The sequence below is a fragment of the Pristiophorus japonicus genome, chromosome 8 (genome assembly GCF_044704955.1).
Source record: "Pristiophorus japonicus isolate sPriJap1 chromosome 8, sPriJap1.hap1, whole genome shotgun sequence".
NCBI lineage: Eukaryota > Metazoa > Chordata > Chondrichthyes > Pristiophoridae > Pristiophorus > Pristiophorus japonicus.
This window is the reverse complement of record NC_091984.1, coordinates 4,464,006-4,480,746: the sequence shown is the minus strand read 5'-3', so window position 1 is coordinate 4,480,746 and position 16,741 is coordinate 4,464,006. Positions and strand designations below refer to the sequence as shown.

At 46.5% G+C, this 16,741-nt stretch overlaps 1 protein-coding gene across 4 annotated transcripts in view; it reads left to right on the top strand.

Moving 5' to 3' along the window:
- The window catches only part of LOC139268001 (leucine-rich repeat and IQ domain-containing protein 3-like), a 71,432-nt gene that overhangs the window by 37,603 nt on the left and 17,088 nt on the right, over window positions 1-16,741 (top strand). For 2 of the 4 annotated variants that reach the window (XM_070885962.1, XM_070885965.1), the window contains exons 5-7: window positions 1,691-1,787; window positions 2,782-2,865; window positions 6,024-6,171. In XM_070885962.1, coding sequence (XP_070742063.1) covers window positions 1,691-1,787; window positions 2,782-2,865; window positions 6,024-6,171 — 329 coding nt within the window. The remainder of the gene's footprint in view (window positions 1-1,690; window positions 1,788-2,781; window positions 2,866-6,023; window positions 6,172-16,741) is intronic. The other 2 variants (XM_070885963.1, XM_070885964.1) reach the window with 2 other exon arrangements.

The following is a 16,741-nucleotide window of genomic DNA, read 5'->3' as shown; positions in this document are numbered from 1 at the left end:
CTGTCTGGTATTATTACTCATGGATAAGAATGCCTGGGCTATCGTGATGGCCTTGCTCAGGTCTAGGGATTCGGCGGACAGCAGCTTGCGAAGAATGACCTCGTGGCCGATGTCAAGCACAAAAAAGTCCCGCAGCATTTCCCCAAAAATCCAGCAAATTCGCAAGTTCCTGCATGGAGTCTCAGGTCAGCGACATAACTCGCCACGTCCTGGCCCTCGGAGCGGTGATGCGTGTAGAAGCGATACCTGGCCATTAAGACGTTCTCCTTAGGTTTGAGGTGGTTCTGAACCAGCGTACACAACTCTGTATATGTCTTCTCCACTGGTTTCTCTGGTGCTAGCAGATTCTTGATGAGACCATATATTGTGGACCCATACACGGTGAGGAGAATCGCCCTGCGCTTGATCGCTTTATTGTCCCATCCAGCTCATTGGCCACGGAGTACTGGTTGAGACGCTCAACGAAGGCTTCCCAATCATCACCCTCTACAGATCTCTCTAAAGTACCAACGGCAGCCATGAGTACATGAAGGTTCATAATCTGTTACTCGTCGCCAATTGTTAAGTATGGAAGAACTCCACAAGACTGAGTACTGTGAGCTGAAACTGATGTGACCTTAGTCTCTTTAATACAACTCCAGAGTGCCTAAGCAGCATGGCAGACAACCTTTTATACTCCCTTGCACGAGGTGTGCAGGTGACTCTTGGGCCTCCAACAGTTGCACCCTCTGGTGGCATGTCTTACACATTTACAATGTTTACATACATAACAACAGGGAGGGGAGGGGTGTAGGGTGGGAGGGGGTTACAGAGATAGGGAGGGGTGTAGAGGAGGAGGGGGTTACAGAGATAGGGAGGGGTGTAGGGTGGGAGGGGGTTACAGAGATAGGGAGGGGTGTTGAGTGGGAGGGGGTTACAGGGATAGGGAGGGGTGTAGGGTGGGAGGGGGTTACAGGGATAGGGAGGGGTGTAGGTTGGGAGGGGTTACAGAGATAGGGAGGGGTGTAGGGGGGAGGGGGTTACAGATTATATAAGTGATAAAACTTCCACTTTGGATTGGTGACACTAATTTACGGATTGAATGTTGTGAAATCATGGCCTGCTTCTGTGCTCTATCATTCTATGATTCTGTGATAGATTTTTGTTAAGTAAGGGTATTAAGAGGTAGGGAACCAAGGCAGATAATGGAGTTGAACTACAGACCAGCCATGATCTAATTGGACAGGCGTGAGGTCCTGAAAGCTCTCCTCCAGTTCCTACGCTTTCTGCTTGAAGCTCGTGACTGTTATTTGCTTGGGTTTGAAGACGGGCATTTCATTGCTTTCGGTACAATTTCTGGTGTGCTCTGTGAGGCATCGTGTCCAATCAGAATCATCGAATCAGACAACACTGATCACAGATCACAATAACTCGCCGTGAAAATAAATTATCCGCATCTCCCCTCTGGAGCTTTTGCCAACTTTGTCCTCTGGTTACCGACCCTCCTGCCACTGGAAACAGTTTCTCCTTACTTACTTGATCAAAACCCTTTGTAATTTTGTACACCTCTATTGAAACTCGCTTTTTCTGCTCGAAGGAGAACAATGCCAGCTTCTCTAATCAATTATGCCATTATCCATTTAAATACTGGAAATTCTAGTAACTGGTGCTGAAATACTAATGCTGCTGTATTTTATGTTTTTTACTAAAGCAGAGCTTTCTTAAACCCACGCAAACATCAACGTAGTCAGGTAGCCGGAGAGTTATGTGAACAGGGTATCCATGTACTGGATGATGGCAATATGTGGGTAAGTCAACACAGGGCTGGGCAATGTACCTCATGATTGTTGTACCACTTGAAGTTTGTGTTTTGATCCTATCAAAATAAGAAAAGGTCTGTGTAAAATAAGAAAAGGTCTGTGTAAAATAAGAAAAGGTCTGTGTATCGGAGCATGACATGAGACCGTGTATAAAGCGCCTTTTACGACCTTAGGATTCCCAAAGCGCTTTACAGCCATTGAAATACTTCTTTGAAGTGTAGTCACTGTTGTAATGTAGAAAGCGCAGCAGCCAATTTGCACACAGCAAGCTCCCACAAACAGCAATGTGATAATGATCAGATGATCTGTTTTAGTCACGTTGGTTGAGGGATAAATATTGGCCAGGACATCAGGGATAACTCCCCTGCTCTTCTCTGAAATAGTACCGGGTGTTCGCTTACGTCCACCTGAGAGAGCAGACGGGTGCTCTGTTTAAAGTCTCATTGGAAAGACGACACCTCCGACAGTGCAGCACTCCCTTAGTACTGCTTCCCCCCACCCCGACAGTGCAGTGCTCCCTCAGTACCGCCCCTCCGACAGTGCAGTGCTCCCTCAGTACCGCCCCTCCGACAGTGCAGTGCTCCCTCAGTACTGCCCCTCCGACAGTGCAGTGCTCCCTCAGTACTGCACGAGAGCACTGGGTGTGACTGTGTATCGGCACTGGGTGAGGGACAGTCCAGTTTCATTTCCATGAGTGCTGTTCAGTTATTTGAATCTGTGCCCCTCTCCCTTTTGATTTTGCACCACAGTGAACAGCGCTGGTGGAGATAGGAAACAAGCTCCTCTGGCAATGGGTTTCATTCGGAGAGTTGTTGGTGATGTAATGTTATTTATTTACACGGTTTAATGTAGCTGGTACAGTTACAAAATTGAGTTTGGTCTTAATCTTCAGGCTTTTTGAAATGCCTCTAACGTGTTTGTATTAAATGGTGGAGTTGATCAATAGACATCAGGTAATGGATTTATGTTATTGATTATCCAGGTCGAAGGGAGCACTGAGGATGATCAATGCAATGCCGTCGGTTTACAGGTAGACATCAACAAACTGCAGCTTGAGCTGTTGGAGGTACATCTGACTTCTTGAGCTGTTTCTCTGTTGGTGCTGTTTGATAAAATATACGGCACAGAAACAGGCCATTCGGCCCAACTGCTGGCGTTTATACTCCACACGAGACTCATTTCATTCCATTTACCTCATCTCAGCCTTTCAGCATATCTTTCTATTCCCTTTTCTCTTGTGTAATCACCTTGTTTCCCTTTGAAACCATCAAAGCTATTCTCCTCAATCACTTCCCGTGGCAGCGAGTGCCACATTCTCACCGCTCTCTGGACAATGAAATGTCTCCTTATTCCCCTGTTGGATTTAAGAACATAAGAAATAGGAGCAGGAGTAGGCCATTTGGCCCCTCGAGCCTGCTCCGCCATTTAATAAGATCATGGCTGATCTGATCATGGACTCAGCTCCACTTCCCCGCCCGCTCCCCATAACCCTTTATTCCCTTATTGCTCAAAAATCTGTCTATCTCCGCCTTAAATATATTCAATGACCCAGCCTCCACAGCTCTCTGGGGCAGAGAATTCCACAGATTTACAGCCCTCTGAGAGAAGAAATTCCTCGTCATCTCAGTTATAAATGGGCAACCCCTTATTCTAAAACTATGCCCCCTAGTTCTAGATTCCCCCACGAGGAGAAACATCCTCTCTTTATCTACCCTTTCGAGCCCCCTCAGTATCTTATATGTTTCAGTAAGATCACCTCTCATTCTTCTAAACTCCAATGAGTATAGGCCCAACCTGCGCAACCTTTTCTCATAAGTCAACCCCTTCATCTCAGGAATCAACCTAGTGAACCTTCTCTGAATAACCTCCAACGCAAGTATATCCCTCCTTAAATAAGGAGACCAAAACTGTACGCAGTACCCCAGGTGTGGCCTCACCAATACCCTGTATAGTTGTAGCAGGACTTCTCTGCTTTTATACTCCATCCCCCTTGCAATAAAGGCCAACATTCCATTTGCCTTCCTGATTACTTGCTGTACCTACATACTAACTTTTTGTGTTTCATGCCCAGTTCTCCCTGTACTGCAACATTTTGTAATTTCTCTCCATTTAAATAATAATTTTCTTTTTTATTTTTCCTGCCAAAGTGGATATCCTCTCACTTTCCCACATTATACTCCATCTGCCAAATGTTTGCCCAATCACCTAGCCTGTCTATATCCCTTTGAAGATTTTTTGTGTCGTCCTCACAACTTGCTACATCTTTATATCATCAGCAAACTTGGCTATGTTACACTCAGTTCCTTCATCTAATTCATTAATATAGATTGTAAATAGTTGAGGCCACAGCACTGATCCCTGTGGCACCCCAGTAGTTACCATTTGCTAACCGGAAAATGACCCGTTTATCCCAACTCTCTGTTTTCTGTGAGTTAGACAATCCTCTAGCCATGCTAATATATTACCCCCAGCCCCGTAAACTTTTATCTTGTGCAGTAACCTTTTATGCGGCACGTTATCGAATGCCTTCTGGAAATCCAAATACACCACATCCACTGGTTCCCCCTTATCCACCCTGCTCGTTACATCCTCAAAGAACTCCAGCAAATTTGTCAAACATAATTTCCCTTTCATAAACCATGCTGATTCTGCTTGATTGAATTATGCTTTTCCAAATGTCCTGCTACTGCTTCCTTAATAACGGACTCCAGCATTTTCCCAGCGACAGATGTTAGGCTAACCGCTCTATAGTTTCCTGCTTTCTGTCTGCCTCTTTTTTTTAAATAGGGGCGTTACATTTGCGGTTTTCCAATCCGCTGGGACCTCCCCAGAATCCAGGGAATTTTGGTAGATTATTAGTAACTGTCTTGTATTTACGGCCCCTAATTTTGGATTGTCTCACAAGTGGGAACATTCTCTCCACATCTACTCTGTCCAACCCATTGATGATTTTAAAGACCTCCATCAGGTTACCTGTGAAGGTGTCTGTTCGTTTACATACAGCTGATAAATGACATTATTATCTACACTGCAAGTAACTACTCATTGCTAAAGAGCAATTGTAAATAGTTCATGGGCTCAACTTCTCCCTCGAAACAAATGATCTCAGATCTTGCAATTATATATTTACTGAATTTAAAGAATTAACTGAAGTAAGAAATGTTCGATTTCTCAGCACAATTCTGCGTTGCAATCAAAGTTTAAAAACTATTGCCGAGGAATCTGGAGATAGTATTGGAGGACATCCCACTGGGTTCAGGGGTAAAATGCATCATGTGATATGATGCTGACTGGGAAGACACCATGTGTTCCCTGGAGAGAGCTGATAGCCAGAGCAATGCTGGCAGTTACAGTCAGCTTTATTGTGGAAAACTGGCCAGAATTCCAGTTCCTAATTGTGAATGCATCTGTGTATGTGTGCACGCACTTGTGATTCTCTGTATGTATCTGTGTGGAGCAGGGGGGTGTCTGTCTGTCCACGGGGTTGGGGGAGAGGGGGGGGGGGGGGGGGGGGGGGTGGTGTCTGTGCACCTGCGTGCGTGTGTGCAGTATCATCATCATAGGCAGTCCCTCATATCGAGGATGACTTGCTTCCACGCCAAAAAAGGATGAGTTCACAGGTGTTTCAATGAAGGACCTAATATTCCAGATCCCGAACTACATTCTGAAGAGTGGAAGATGCCTGTGCGTGGATTTTTTTAACGTAGGGTGACCGTTGCACACCAGCCACCACACGGGCTTGACAGAGCGAGGTCTTCGCTGCCATCGCCCTCCTGCACCAGCTCGCACTGCTCCCTGAAGTGGCCCCCATGCTGCTCCTGCTGCTGTGTGCAATATACCAAGGCGCTGGCAGGGCCACGCTTAGCCAGGACCTCCTTTAAGTGTCACCTTTGTTGATTCGGTAACACACTCACTCTGAGTGAGAGGGATGTTGTTCGAAGTCTCACACTGGGACTTGAGCATGTAATCTGGGCTGACGCTCCAGTGCAGTGATGCCACTTCTGATGAGGAGCCTCCACCTGAAACGTTCAGCTGTCCTCTCTGCTCTCAGAGACGGCTCGACCTGCTGCAGAGTTACAGCGGTTTCTGTTCCGATGTCAGATTTCCAGCATTTGCATTTTTGATTATATCTCTTCACTCGGCTGTTTTCTCATTTGATGAGCTATTCACAGCGGACAATTACATATCTCAACAATTTATTCTCATTGCATTGTGTTTGTTTAGGATCGGTGTGAAGCCAAGGAAATAACCTCTGGCATTTTTCCGTGCATTTCACATTGGAGAAAGAGCAACACGCCACACTTAAAGCCTAAGAAAAGCAGCATTTTCCAGCCTAGAACATTCAGGGAGCCAATGTTTGACCCTCAATCAGGTAACATAGACTTGCATCTGAACGTACCACAATGACGGACCCTGTAGTCCCTCTACCCCTACAGTGTGCTCCACCCCACCCTTTAAAAAAAATAATTCTCGGGATATTACCTATCCCCTACTTCATAGGATGATACAGCACAGAAGGAGGCCATTCGGCCCATCGTGCCTGTGCCGGCTCTGTGATAGAGTGATCCGATTAGTCCCACACCCCCTGCTCTTTCCCCACAGCCCTGTACACCTTTCCCCTTCAAATATTTATCCAATTCCCATTTGAAAGTTACTTTTGAATCTGCTCCCACCACCCTTTCAGGCAGCGTGTTCCAGATCACAACAACTCGCTGCGTCAATAAATGTTTCCTCATGTTGCCTCTGGTTCTTTTGCCAATCACCTTAAATCCGTGTCCTCTGGTTACCGACCTTCTTGCCATTGGAAACAGTTTCTCCTTATTTACTCTAACAAACCCCTGTATGATTTTGAACACGTTTATCAAATCTCCGCTTAACCTTCTTTGTTCTAAGGAGAATAACCCCAGCTTCTCCAGTTGCCCTTGAGAAGGTGGTGGTGAGCCACCTTCTTGAACCGCTGCAGTCCGTGTGGTGAAGGTGCTCCCACAGTGCTGTTAGGGAGGGAGTTTCAGGATTGTGACCTAGCCACAATGAAGGTACGGCCGATATATTTCCAAGTCAGGGTGGTGTGTGATTTGGAGGGGAATTTGGAGGTGGTGGTGTTCCCATGCGCCTGCTGCCCTTGTCCTTCGAGATGGTGGAGGGAGTGGGTTTGGGAGATGTTGAAAAAGCCTTGGCGAGTTGCTGCAGTGCAACTTGTAGATGGTACACACTGCAGCCACGGTGCGCCGGTAGTGGAGGGAGTGAGTGTTGAAGGTGGTGGATGGGGGGCTGATTAAATGGGCTACTTTGTCCTGGATGGAATCATCAAATCATAGAAGTTTACAGCACAGAAGGAGGACATTTCAGCCCATTGTGTCCGCGCCAGCCAACAAAAGGCCATCCAGCCTAATCCCACTTTCCAGCTCTCGGTCCGTAACCCTGCAGGTCACGGCACTTCAAGTGCACATCAAAGTACTTTTTAAATGTGGTAAAGGTTTCTGCCTCTACCACCCTTTCAGGCAGTGAGTTCCAGATCCCCACCACCCTCTGCATGAAGAAATTTCCCCTCATATCCCCTCTAAACCTTCTACCAATTACTTTAAATTTATGCCCCTGGTTGTTGACCCTTCTGCTAAGGGAAATAGACCCTTTCTATCCACTATATCTAGGCCCCTCATAATTTTATACGCCTCAATGAGGCCTCCCCTCAGCCTCTGTTCCAAGGAAAACAAACCCAGCCTATCCAATCTGTCCTCATAGCTTAGATTCTCCATTCCAGGCAGCCTCCTAGTAAATCTCCTCTGTACCCTCTCTAGTGCAATCACGTCCTTCCTGTAATACGGCGATCAGAACTGCACGCAGTACTCCAGCTGTGGCCTAACTAGTGTTTTATACAGTTCAGGCACAAACCCCCCTGCTCTTGTATTCTATGGTGTGGAGCTTCTTGAGTGATGTTGCAGTTGCACTCAGCTAGGCAAGTGGAGAGTATTCATCATCATCATAGGCAGTCTTGGGGTCGAGGATGACTTGCTTCCACACTAAAAATGAGTACTCAGGTGACTGATGTACTCATCGTAAACGATGGAAGATTCCTGTGCGTGAATTCTTTTAACGTGGGGTGGCCGTTGCACACCAGCCACCACGAGTATGTCAATATGTCGAGGAAACAATTAGAGAGCAGGCCATCCTAGACTGGGTCTTGTGTAACAAGAGAGGATTAATTAGCAATCTGGTTGTACGGGGCCCCTTGGGGAAAAGTGACCATAATATGGTAGCATTCTTCATTAGGATGGAGAGTGACACAGTTAACTCAGAGACTAGGGTCCTGAACTTAAAGAAATGAAACTTCGACACATGAATTGGCTGGGATAGACTGGAGAATGATACTTAAAGGGTTGGCGGTGGATAAGCAATGGCAGATATTTAAATATCACATGGATGAACTACAACAATTGTACATCCCTGTGTGGCGAAGGAATAAAAAAGGGAAGGTGGCTCAACTGTGGCTAACAAGGGAAATTAGAGAAAGTGTTAAATCCAAGGAAGAGGCATATAAATTGGCCAGAAAAAGCAACAAACCTGAGGACTGGGAGCAATTTAGAATTCAGCAGAGGAGGACTAAGGGTTTAATTAGCAGGGGGAAAATAGAGTATGAGAGTAAGTTTGCAGGGAACGTAACAACTGACTGCAAAAGCTTCTACAGATATGTGAAGAGAAAAAGGTTAGTGAAGACAAATGTGGGTCCCTTGCAGTCAGAATCAAGGGTATTCATAATGGGGAACAAAGAAATGGTAGACCAGTTGAACAAATACTTTGGTTCTGTCTTCACTAAGGAAGACACAAATAACCTTCTGGAAATACGAAGGGACCGAGAGTCTAGCGAGAAGGAGGAACTGAGGGAAATCCTTATTAGTCAGGAAATGGTGTTAGGGTAATTGAAGGGATTGAAGGCCGATAAATCCCCAGGGCCTGATAATCTGCATCCCAGAGTACTTAAGGAAGTGGCCCTAGAAATAGTGGATGCATTGGTGGTCATTTTCCAACATTCCATGGAGTCTGGTTCAGTTCCTATGGATTGGAGGGTAACGAATGTAACCCCACTTTTTAAAAATGGAGGGAGAGAAAACAGGGAATTAGCCTGTTAGCAGGTTAGCCTGACATCGGTGGTGGGGAAAATGCTGGAATCAATTATTAAAGATGTAATAGCAGTGCATTTGAAAGCAGTGACAGGAGTGTCGAGAGAGGCGGGAGTCGGTGAGAGGCAGCGGCCTATAAAGGCTCAGCAGTCGGGCAGTCCGGGGAGTGTCGAGAGAGGCGGGAGTCGGCGAGAGGCAGCGGCCTATAAAGGCTCAGCAGTCGGACAGTCCGGGAGGTGTCGAGAGAGGCGGGAGTCGGTGAGAGGCAGCGGCCTATAAAGGTTCAGCAGTCGGACAATCCGGGGAGAGAGGCGGGAGTCGGCGAGAGGCAGCGGCCTATAAAGGCTCAGCAGTCGGGCAGTCCGGGGAGTGTCGAGAGAGGCGGGAGTCGGTGAGAGGCAGCGGCCTATAAAGGTTCAGCAGTCGGACAATCCGGGGAGAGAGGCGGGAGTCGGCGAGAGGCAGCGGCCTATAAAGGCTCAGCAGTCGGGCAGTCCGGGGAGTGTCGAGAGAGGCGGGAGTCGGCGACAGGCAGCGGCCTATAAAGGCTCAGCAGTCGGGCAGTCCGGGGAGTGTCGAGAGAGGCGGGAGTCGGCGAGAGGCAGCGGCCTATAAAGGCTCAGCAGTCGGACAATCCGGGGAGTGTCGAGAGAGGCGGAGCTTGTACAGCTCCAGCTGGGAGAGAAAGCAAAAAAGAAGTAGAAAGAAATCAAAAGATGACGTCACAGCCAAAGGAGTAAGTGATTGGCTGGTGATTGGTGAGTAGCTTTTCTTTTTCTTTTTTATATCAGTCGGTAACTTTTAACATTGTTGTTGTCAATTTAAGGGTATCTAAGGGTTAAGTCATGGCAGGAGAGCTCGGTCATGTGATATGCTCCTCCTGTACCATGTGGGAACTCAGGGACACTTTCGGTGTCCCTGACAACTACATCTGCGGGAAGTGTATCCGCCTCCAGCTCCTGACGGACCGCGTTGCTGAGTTGGAGCTGAGGGTGGATTCACTCTGGAGCATCCACGATGCTGAGAATGACGTGAGTAGCACGTGTAGCGAGTTGGTCTTATCGCAGGTGAAGGGTCCACAGCCAGATAGGGAATGGAAGACCAGCAGGAAGAGCAGTGCAAGGAAGGTAGTGCAGGGGTCCCCTGCGGTAATCCCCCTGCAAAACAGATACACCGTTTTGAGTACTGTTGAGGGGGATGACTCATCAGGGAAGGGCAGCAGCAGCCAAGTTCATGGCACCATGGCTGGCTCTGTTGCACAGGAGGGCAGGAAAAAGAGTGGGAGAGTGATAGTGATAGGGGATTCAATTGTGAGGGGAATAGATAGGCGTTTCTGCGGCCGCAACCGAGACTCCAGGATGGTATGTTGCCTCCCTGGTGCAAGGGTCAAGGATGTCTCGGAGCGGGTGCAGGACATTCTAAAAAGGGAGGGAGAACAGCCAGTTGTCGTGGTGCACATTGGTACCAACGTCATCGGTAAAAAAAAGGATGAGGTCCTACGAAACGAATTTAAGGAGCTAGGAGCTAAATTAAAAAGTAGGACCTCAAAAGTAGTAATCTCGGGATTGCTACCAGTGCCACGTGCTAGTCAGAGTAGGAATCGCAGGATAGCGCAGATGAATACGTGGCTTGAGCAGTGGTGCAGCAGGGAGGGATTCAAATTCCTGGGTCATTGGAACCAGTTCTGGGGGAGGTGGGACCAGTACAAAGCGGACGGTCTGCACCTGGGCAGGACCGGAACCAATGTCCCAGGGGGAGTGTTTGCTAGTGCTGTTGGGGAGGAGTTAAACTAATATGGCAGGGGGATGGGAACCAATGCATGGAGACAGAGGGAAACAAAAAGGAGACAAAAGCAAAAGACAGAAAGGAGATGAGGAAAAGTGGAGGGCAGAGAAACCCAAGGCTAAGAACAAAAAGGGCCACTGTACAGCAAAATTCTAAAAGGACAAAGGGTGTTAAAAAAACAAGCCTGAAGGCTTTGTGTCTTAATGCAAGGAGTATCCGTAATAAGGTGGATGAATTAACTGTGCAAATAGATGTTAACAAATATGATGTGATCGGGATTACGGAGACGTGGCTCCAGGATGATCAGGGCTCAACATCCCTGAACTCAACATCCAGGGTTATTCAACATTCAGGAAGGATAGAATAAAAGGAAAAGGAGGTGGGGTAGCATTGCTGGTTAAAGAGGAGATTAATGCAATAGTTAGGAAGGACATTAGCTTGGATGATGTGGAATCTATATGGGTAGAGCTGCAGAACACCAAAGGGCAAAAAACGTTAGTGGGAGTTTTGTACAAACCTCCAAACCGTAGTAGTGATGTTGGGGAGGACATCAAATAGGAAATTAGGGGTGCATGCAATAAAGGTGCAGCAGTTATAATGGGTGACTTTAGATTGGGCTAGCCAAACTGGAAGCAATACGGTAGAGGAGGATTTCCTGGAGTGCATAAGGGATGGTTTTCTAGACCAATATGTCGAGGAACCAACCAGGGGGGAGGCCATCTTGGACTGGGTGGTGTGTAATGAGAGAGGATTAATTAGCAATACCGTTGTGTGAGGCCCCTTGGGGAAGAGTGACCATAATATGGTGGAATTCTGCATTAGGATGGAGAATGAAACAGTTAATTCAGAGACCATGGTCCAGAACTTAAAGAAGGGTAACTTTGAAGGTATGAGGCATGAATTAGCTAGGATTGATTGGCGAATGATACTTAAAGGGTTGACTGTGGATGGGCAATGGCAGACATTTAGAGACCGCATGGATGAACTACAACAATTGTACATTCCTGTCTGGCGTAAAAATAAAAAAGGGAAAGTGAATCAAGCGTGGCTATCAAGGGAAATCAGGGATTGTATTAAAGCCAAGGAAGTGGCATACAAATTGGCCAGAAATAGCAGTGAACCCGGGGACTGGGAGAAATTTAGAACTCAGCAGAGGAGGACAAAGGGTTTAATTAGGGCAGGGAAAATGGAGTACGAGAAGGAGCTTGCAGGGAACATTAAGACGGATTGCAAAAGTTTCTATAGATATGTAAAGAGAAAAAGGTTAGTAAAGACAAATGTAGATCCCTGCAGTCAGAATCAGGGGAAGTCATAATGGGGAACAAAGAAATGGCGGACCAATTGAACAAGTACTTTGGTTCGGTATTCACTAAGAAGGACACTAACAACCTTCCGGATATAAAAGGGGTTAGAGGGTCTAGTAAGGAGGAGGAACTGAGGGAAATCCTTATTAGTCGGGAAATTGTGTTGGGGAAATTAATGGGATTGAATGCTGATAAATCCCCAGGGCCTGATGGACTGCATCCCAGAGTACTTAAGGAGGTGGCCTTGGAAATAGCGGATGCATTGAGAGTCATTTTCCAACATTCTATTGACTCTGGATCAGTTCCTATTGAGTGGAGGGTAGCCAATATAACCCCACTTTTTAAAAAAGGAGGGAGAGAGAAAACACGGAATTATAGACCGGTAAGCCTGACATCGGTAGTGGGTAAGATGATGGAATCAATTATTAAGGATGTCATAGCAGCGCATTTGGAAAGAGGTGACATGATAGGTCCAAGTCAGCATGGATTTGTGAAAGGGAAATCATGCTTGACAAATCTTCTAGAATTTTTTGAGGATGTTTCCAGTAGAGTGGACAAGGGAGAACCAGTTGATGTGGTATATTTGGACTTTCAGAAGGCTTTCGACAAGGTCCCACACAAGAGATTAATATGCAAAGTTAAAGCAAATGGGATTGGGAGTAGTGTGCTGACATGGATTGAGAACTGGTTGTCAGACAGAAAGCAAAGAGTAGGAGTAAATGGGTACTTTTCAGAATGGCAGGCGGTGACTAGTGGGGTACCGCAAGGTTCTGTGCTGGGGCCCCAGCTGTTTACACTGTACATTAATGATTTAGACGAGGGGATTAAATGTAGTATCTCCAAATATGCGGATGACACTAAGTTAGGTGGCAGTGTGAGCTGCGAGGAGGATGCTATGAGGCTGCAGAGCGACTTGGATAGGTTAGGTGAGTGGGCAAATGCGTGGCAGATGAAGTATAATGTGGATAAATGTGAGGTTATCCACTTTGGTGGTAAAAACAGAGAGACAGCCTATTATCTGAACAGTGACAGATTAGGAAAAGGGGAGGTGCAACGAGACCTGGGTGTCATGGTACATCAGTCATTGAAGGTTGGCATGCAGGTACAGCAGGCGGTTAAGAAAGCAAATGGCATGTTGACCTTCATAGCGAGGGGATTTGAGTACAGGGGCAGGGAGGTGTTGCTACAGTTGGACAGGGCATTGGTGAGGCCACACCTGGAGTATTGTGTACAGTTTTGGTCTCCTAACCTGAGGAAGGACATTCTTGCTATTGAGGGAGTGCAGCGAAGGTTCACCAGACTGATTCCCGGGATGGCGGGACTGACCTATCAAGAAAGACTGGATCAACTGGGCTTGTATTCACTGGAGTTCAGAAGAATGAGAGGGGACCTCATAGAAACGTTTAAAATTATGATGGGTTTAGACAGGTTAGATGCAGGAAGAATGTTCCCAATGTTGGGGAAGTCCAGAACCTGTGGTCACAGTCGAAGGATAAGGGGTAAGCCATTTAGGACCGAGATGAGGAGGAATTTCTTCACCCAGAGAGTGGTGAACCTGTGGAATTCTCTGCCACAGAAAGTTGTTGAGGCCAATTCACTAAATATATTCAAAAAAGAGTTAGATGTAGTCCTTACTACTAGGGGGATCAAGGGGTATGGTGAGAAAGCAGGAATGGGGTACTGAAGTTGCATGTTCAGCCATGAACTCATTGAATGGCGGTGGACGCTAGAAGGGCCAAATGACCTACTCCTGCACCTATTTTCTATGTTTCTATGTTTCTATGCATAAGGGATGGTTTTCTAGACCAATATGTCGAGGAACCAACTAGGGGGGAAGCCATCTTAGACTGGATGTTGTGTAATGAGAGAGGATTAATTAGCAATCTCGTTGTGCGAGGCCCCTTGGGGAAGAGTGACCATAATATGGTGGAATTCTGCATTAGGATGGAGAATGAAACAGTTAATTCAGAGACCATGGTCCAGAACTTAAAGAAGGGTAACTTTGAAGGTATGAGGCGTGAATTGGCTAGGATAGATTGGCGAATGATACTTGAGGGGTTGACTGTGGATGGGCAATGGCAGACATTTAGAGACCGCATGGATGAAATACAACAATTGTACATTCCTGTCTGGCGTAAAAATAAAAAAGGGAAGGTGGCTCAACCGTGGCTATCAAGGGAAATCAGGGATAGTATTAAAGCCAAGGAAGTGGCATACAAATTGGCCAGAAATAGCAGCCAACCCGGGGACTGGGAGAAATTTAGAACTCAGCAGAGGAGGACAAAGGGTTTGATTGGGGCAGGGAAAATGGAGTACGAGAAGAAGCTTGCAGGGAACATTAAAATGGAATGCAAAACCTTCTATAGATATGTAAAGAGAAAAAGGTTAATAAAGACAAACGTAGGTCCCCTGCAGTCAGAATCAGGGGAAGTCATAACGGGGAACAAAGAAATGGCAGACCAATTGAACAAGTACTTTGGTTCGGTATTCACTAAGGAGGACACAAACAACCTTCCGGATATAAAAGGGGTCAGAGGTTCTAGTAAGGAGGAGGAACTTAGGGAAATCCTTATTAGTCGGGAAATTGTGTTGGGGAAATTGATGGGATTGAAGGCCGAGAAATCCCCAGGGCCTGATGGACTGCATCCCAGAGTACTTAAGGAGGTGGCCTTGGAAATAGCGGATGCATTGAGAGTCATTTTCCAACATTCCATTGACTCTGGATCAGTTCCTATTGAGTGGAGGAAAGCCAATGTCACCCCACTTTTTAAAGAAGGAGGGAGAGAGAAAACAGGGAATTATAGACCGGTCAGCCTGACCTCAGTAGTGGGTAAAATGATGGAATCAATTATTAAGGATGTCATAGCTGCGCATTTGGAAAGAGGTGACATGATAGGTCCGTGTCAGCATGGATTTGTGAAAGGGAAATCATGCTTGACAAATCTTCTGGAATTTTTTGAGGATGTTTCCAGTAGAGTGGACAAGGGAGAACCAGTTGATGTGGTATATTTGGACTTTCAGAAGGCTTTCGACAAGGTCCCACACAAGAGATTAATGTGCAAAGTTAAAGCACATGGGATTGGGGGTAGTGTGCTGACGTGGATTGAGAACTGGTTGTCAGACAGGAAGCAAAGAGTAGGAGTAAATGGGTACTTTTCAGAATGGCAGACAGTGACTAGTGGGGTACCGCAAGGTTCTGTGCTGGGGCCCCAGCTGTTTACATTGTACATTAATGATTTAGACGAGGGGATTAAATGTAGTATCTCCAAATTTGCAGATGACACTAAGTTGGGTGGCAGTGTGAGCTGCGAGGAGGATGCTATGAGGCTGCAGAGTGACTTGGATAGGTTAGGTGAGTGCGCAAATGTGTGGCAGATGAAGTATAATGTGGATAAATGTGAGGTTATCCACTTTGGTGGTAAAAACAGAGAGACAGACTATTATCTGAATGGTGACAGATTAGGAAAAGGAGAGGTGCAACGAGACCTGGGTGTCATGGTACATCAGTCATTGAAGGTTGGCATGCAGTTACAGCAGGCGGTGAAGAAAGCAAATGGCATGTTGGCCTTCATAGCGAGGGGATTTGAGTACAGGGGCAGGGAGGTGTTGCTACAGTTGTACAGGGCCTTGGTGAGGCCACACCTGGAGTATTGTGTACAGTTTTGGTCTCCTAACTTGAGGAAGGACATTCTTGCTATTGAGGGAGTGCAGCGAAGGTTCACCAGACTGATTCCCGGGATGGTGGGACTGACCTATCAAGAAAGATTGGATCAACTGGGCTTGTATTCACTGGAGTTCAGAAGAATGAGAGGGGGCCTCATAGAAACGTTTAAAATTCTGACGGGTTTAGACAGGTTGGATGCAGGAAGAATGTTCCCAATGTTGGGGAAGTCCAGAACCAGGGGTCATAGTCTAAGGATAAGGGGTAAGCCATTTAGGACCGAGATGAGGAGAAACTTCTTCACCCAGAGAGTGGTGAACCTGTGGAATTCTCTACCACAGAAAGTAGTTGAGGCCAATTCACTAAATATATTCAAAAGGGAGTTAGATGAAGTCCTTACTACTAGGGGATCAAGGGGTATGGCGAGAAAGCAGGAAGTGGGTACTGAATTTGCATGTTCAGCCATGAACTCATTGAATGGCGGTGCAGGCTAGAAGGGCCGAATGGCCTACTCCTGCACCTATTTTCTATGTCTCTGTGTTTCTATGGTCCAAGTCAGTCAGCATGGATTTATGAAAGGGAAATCATGCTTGACAAATCTTCTCGATTTTTTTGAGGATGTAACTAGTAGAGTGGATAAAGGAGAACCAGTGGATGTGGTGTATTTGGTCTTTCAAAAGGCTTTTGACAAGGTCCCACACAAGAGATTAGTATGCAAAATTAAGGCACATGGAATTGGGGGTAAAGTATTGATGTGGATAGAGAACTGGTTGGCAGGCAGAAAGCCAAGAGTGGGAATAAAAGGATCATTTTCAGTGTGGCAGGCGGTGACTAGTGGGCTACCGCAGGGTTCAGTGCTGGGAGCCCAGCTATTTACAATATACATTAATGATTTAGACGAAGGAACTGAATGTAATAGCTTCAAGTTTGCAGATGGCACTAAGCTGGGTGGCAGTGCGAGCTGCGAGGAGGCTACAAGGAGACTTGGACAGGTTAGGTGAATGGGCAAATGCATGGCAGATGCAGTATAATGTGGATAAATGTGAGGTTGTCCACTTTGGTGGCAAAAACGGG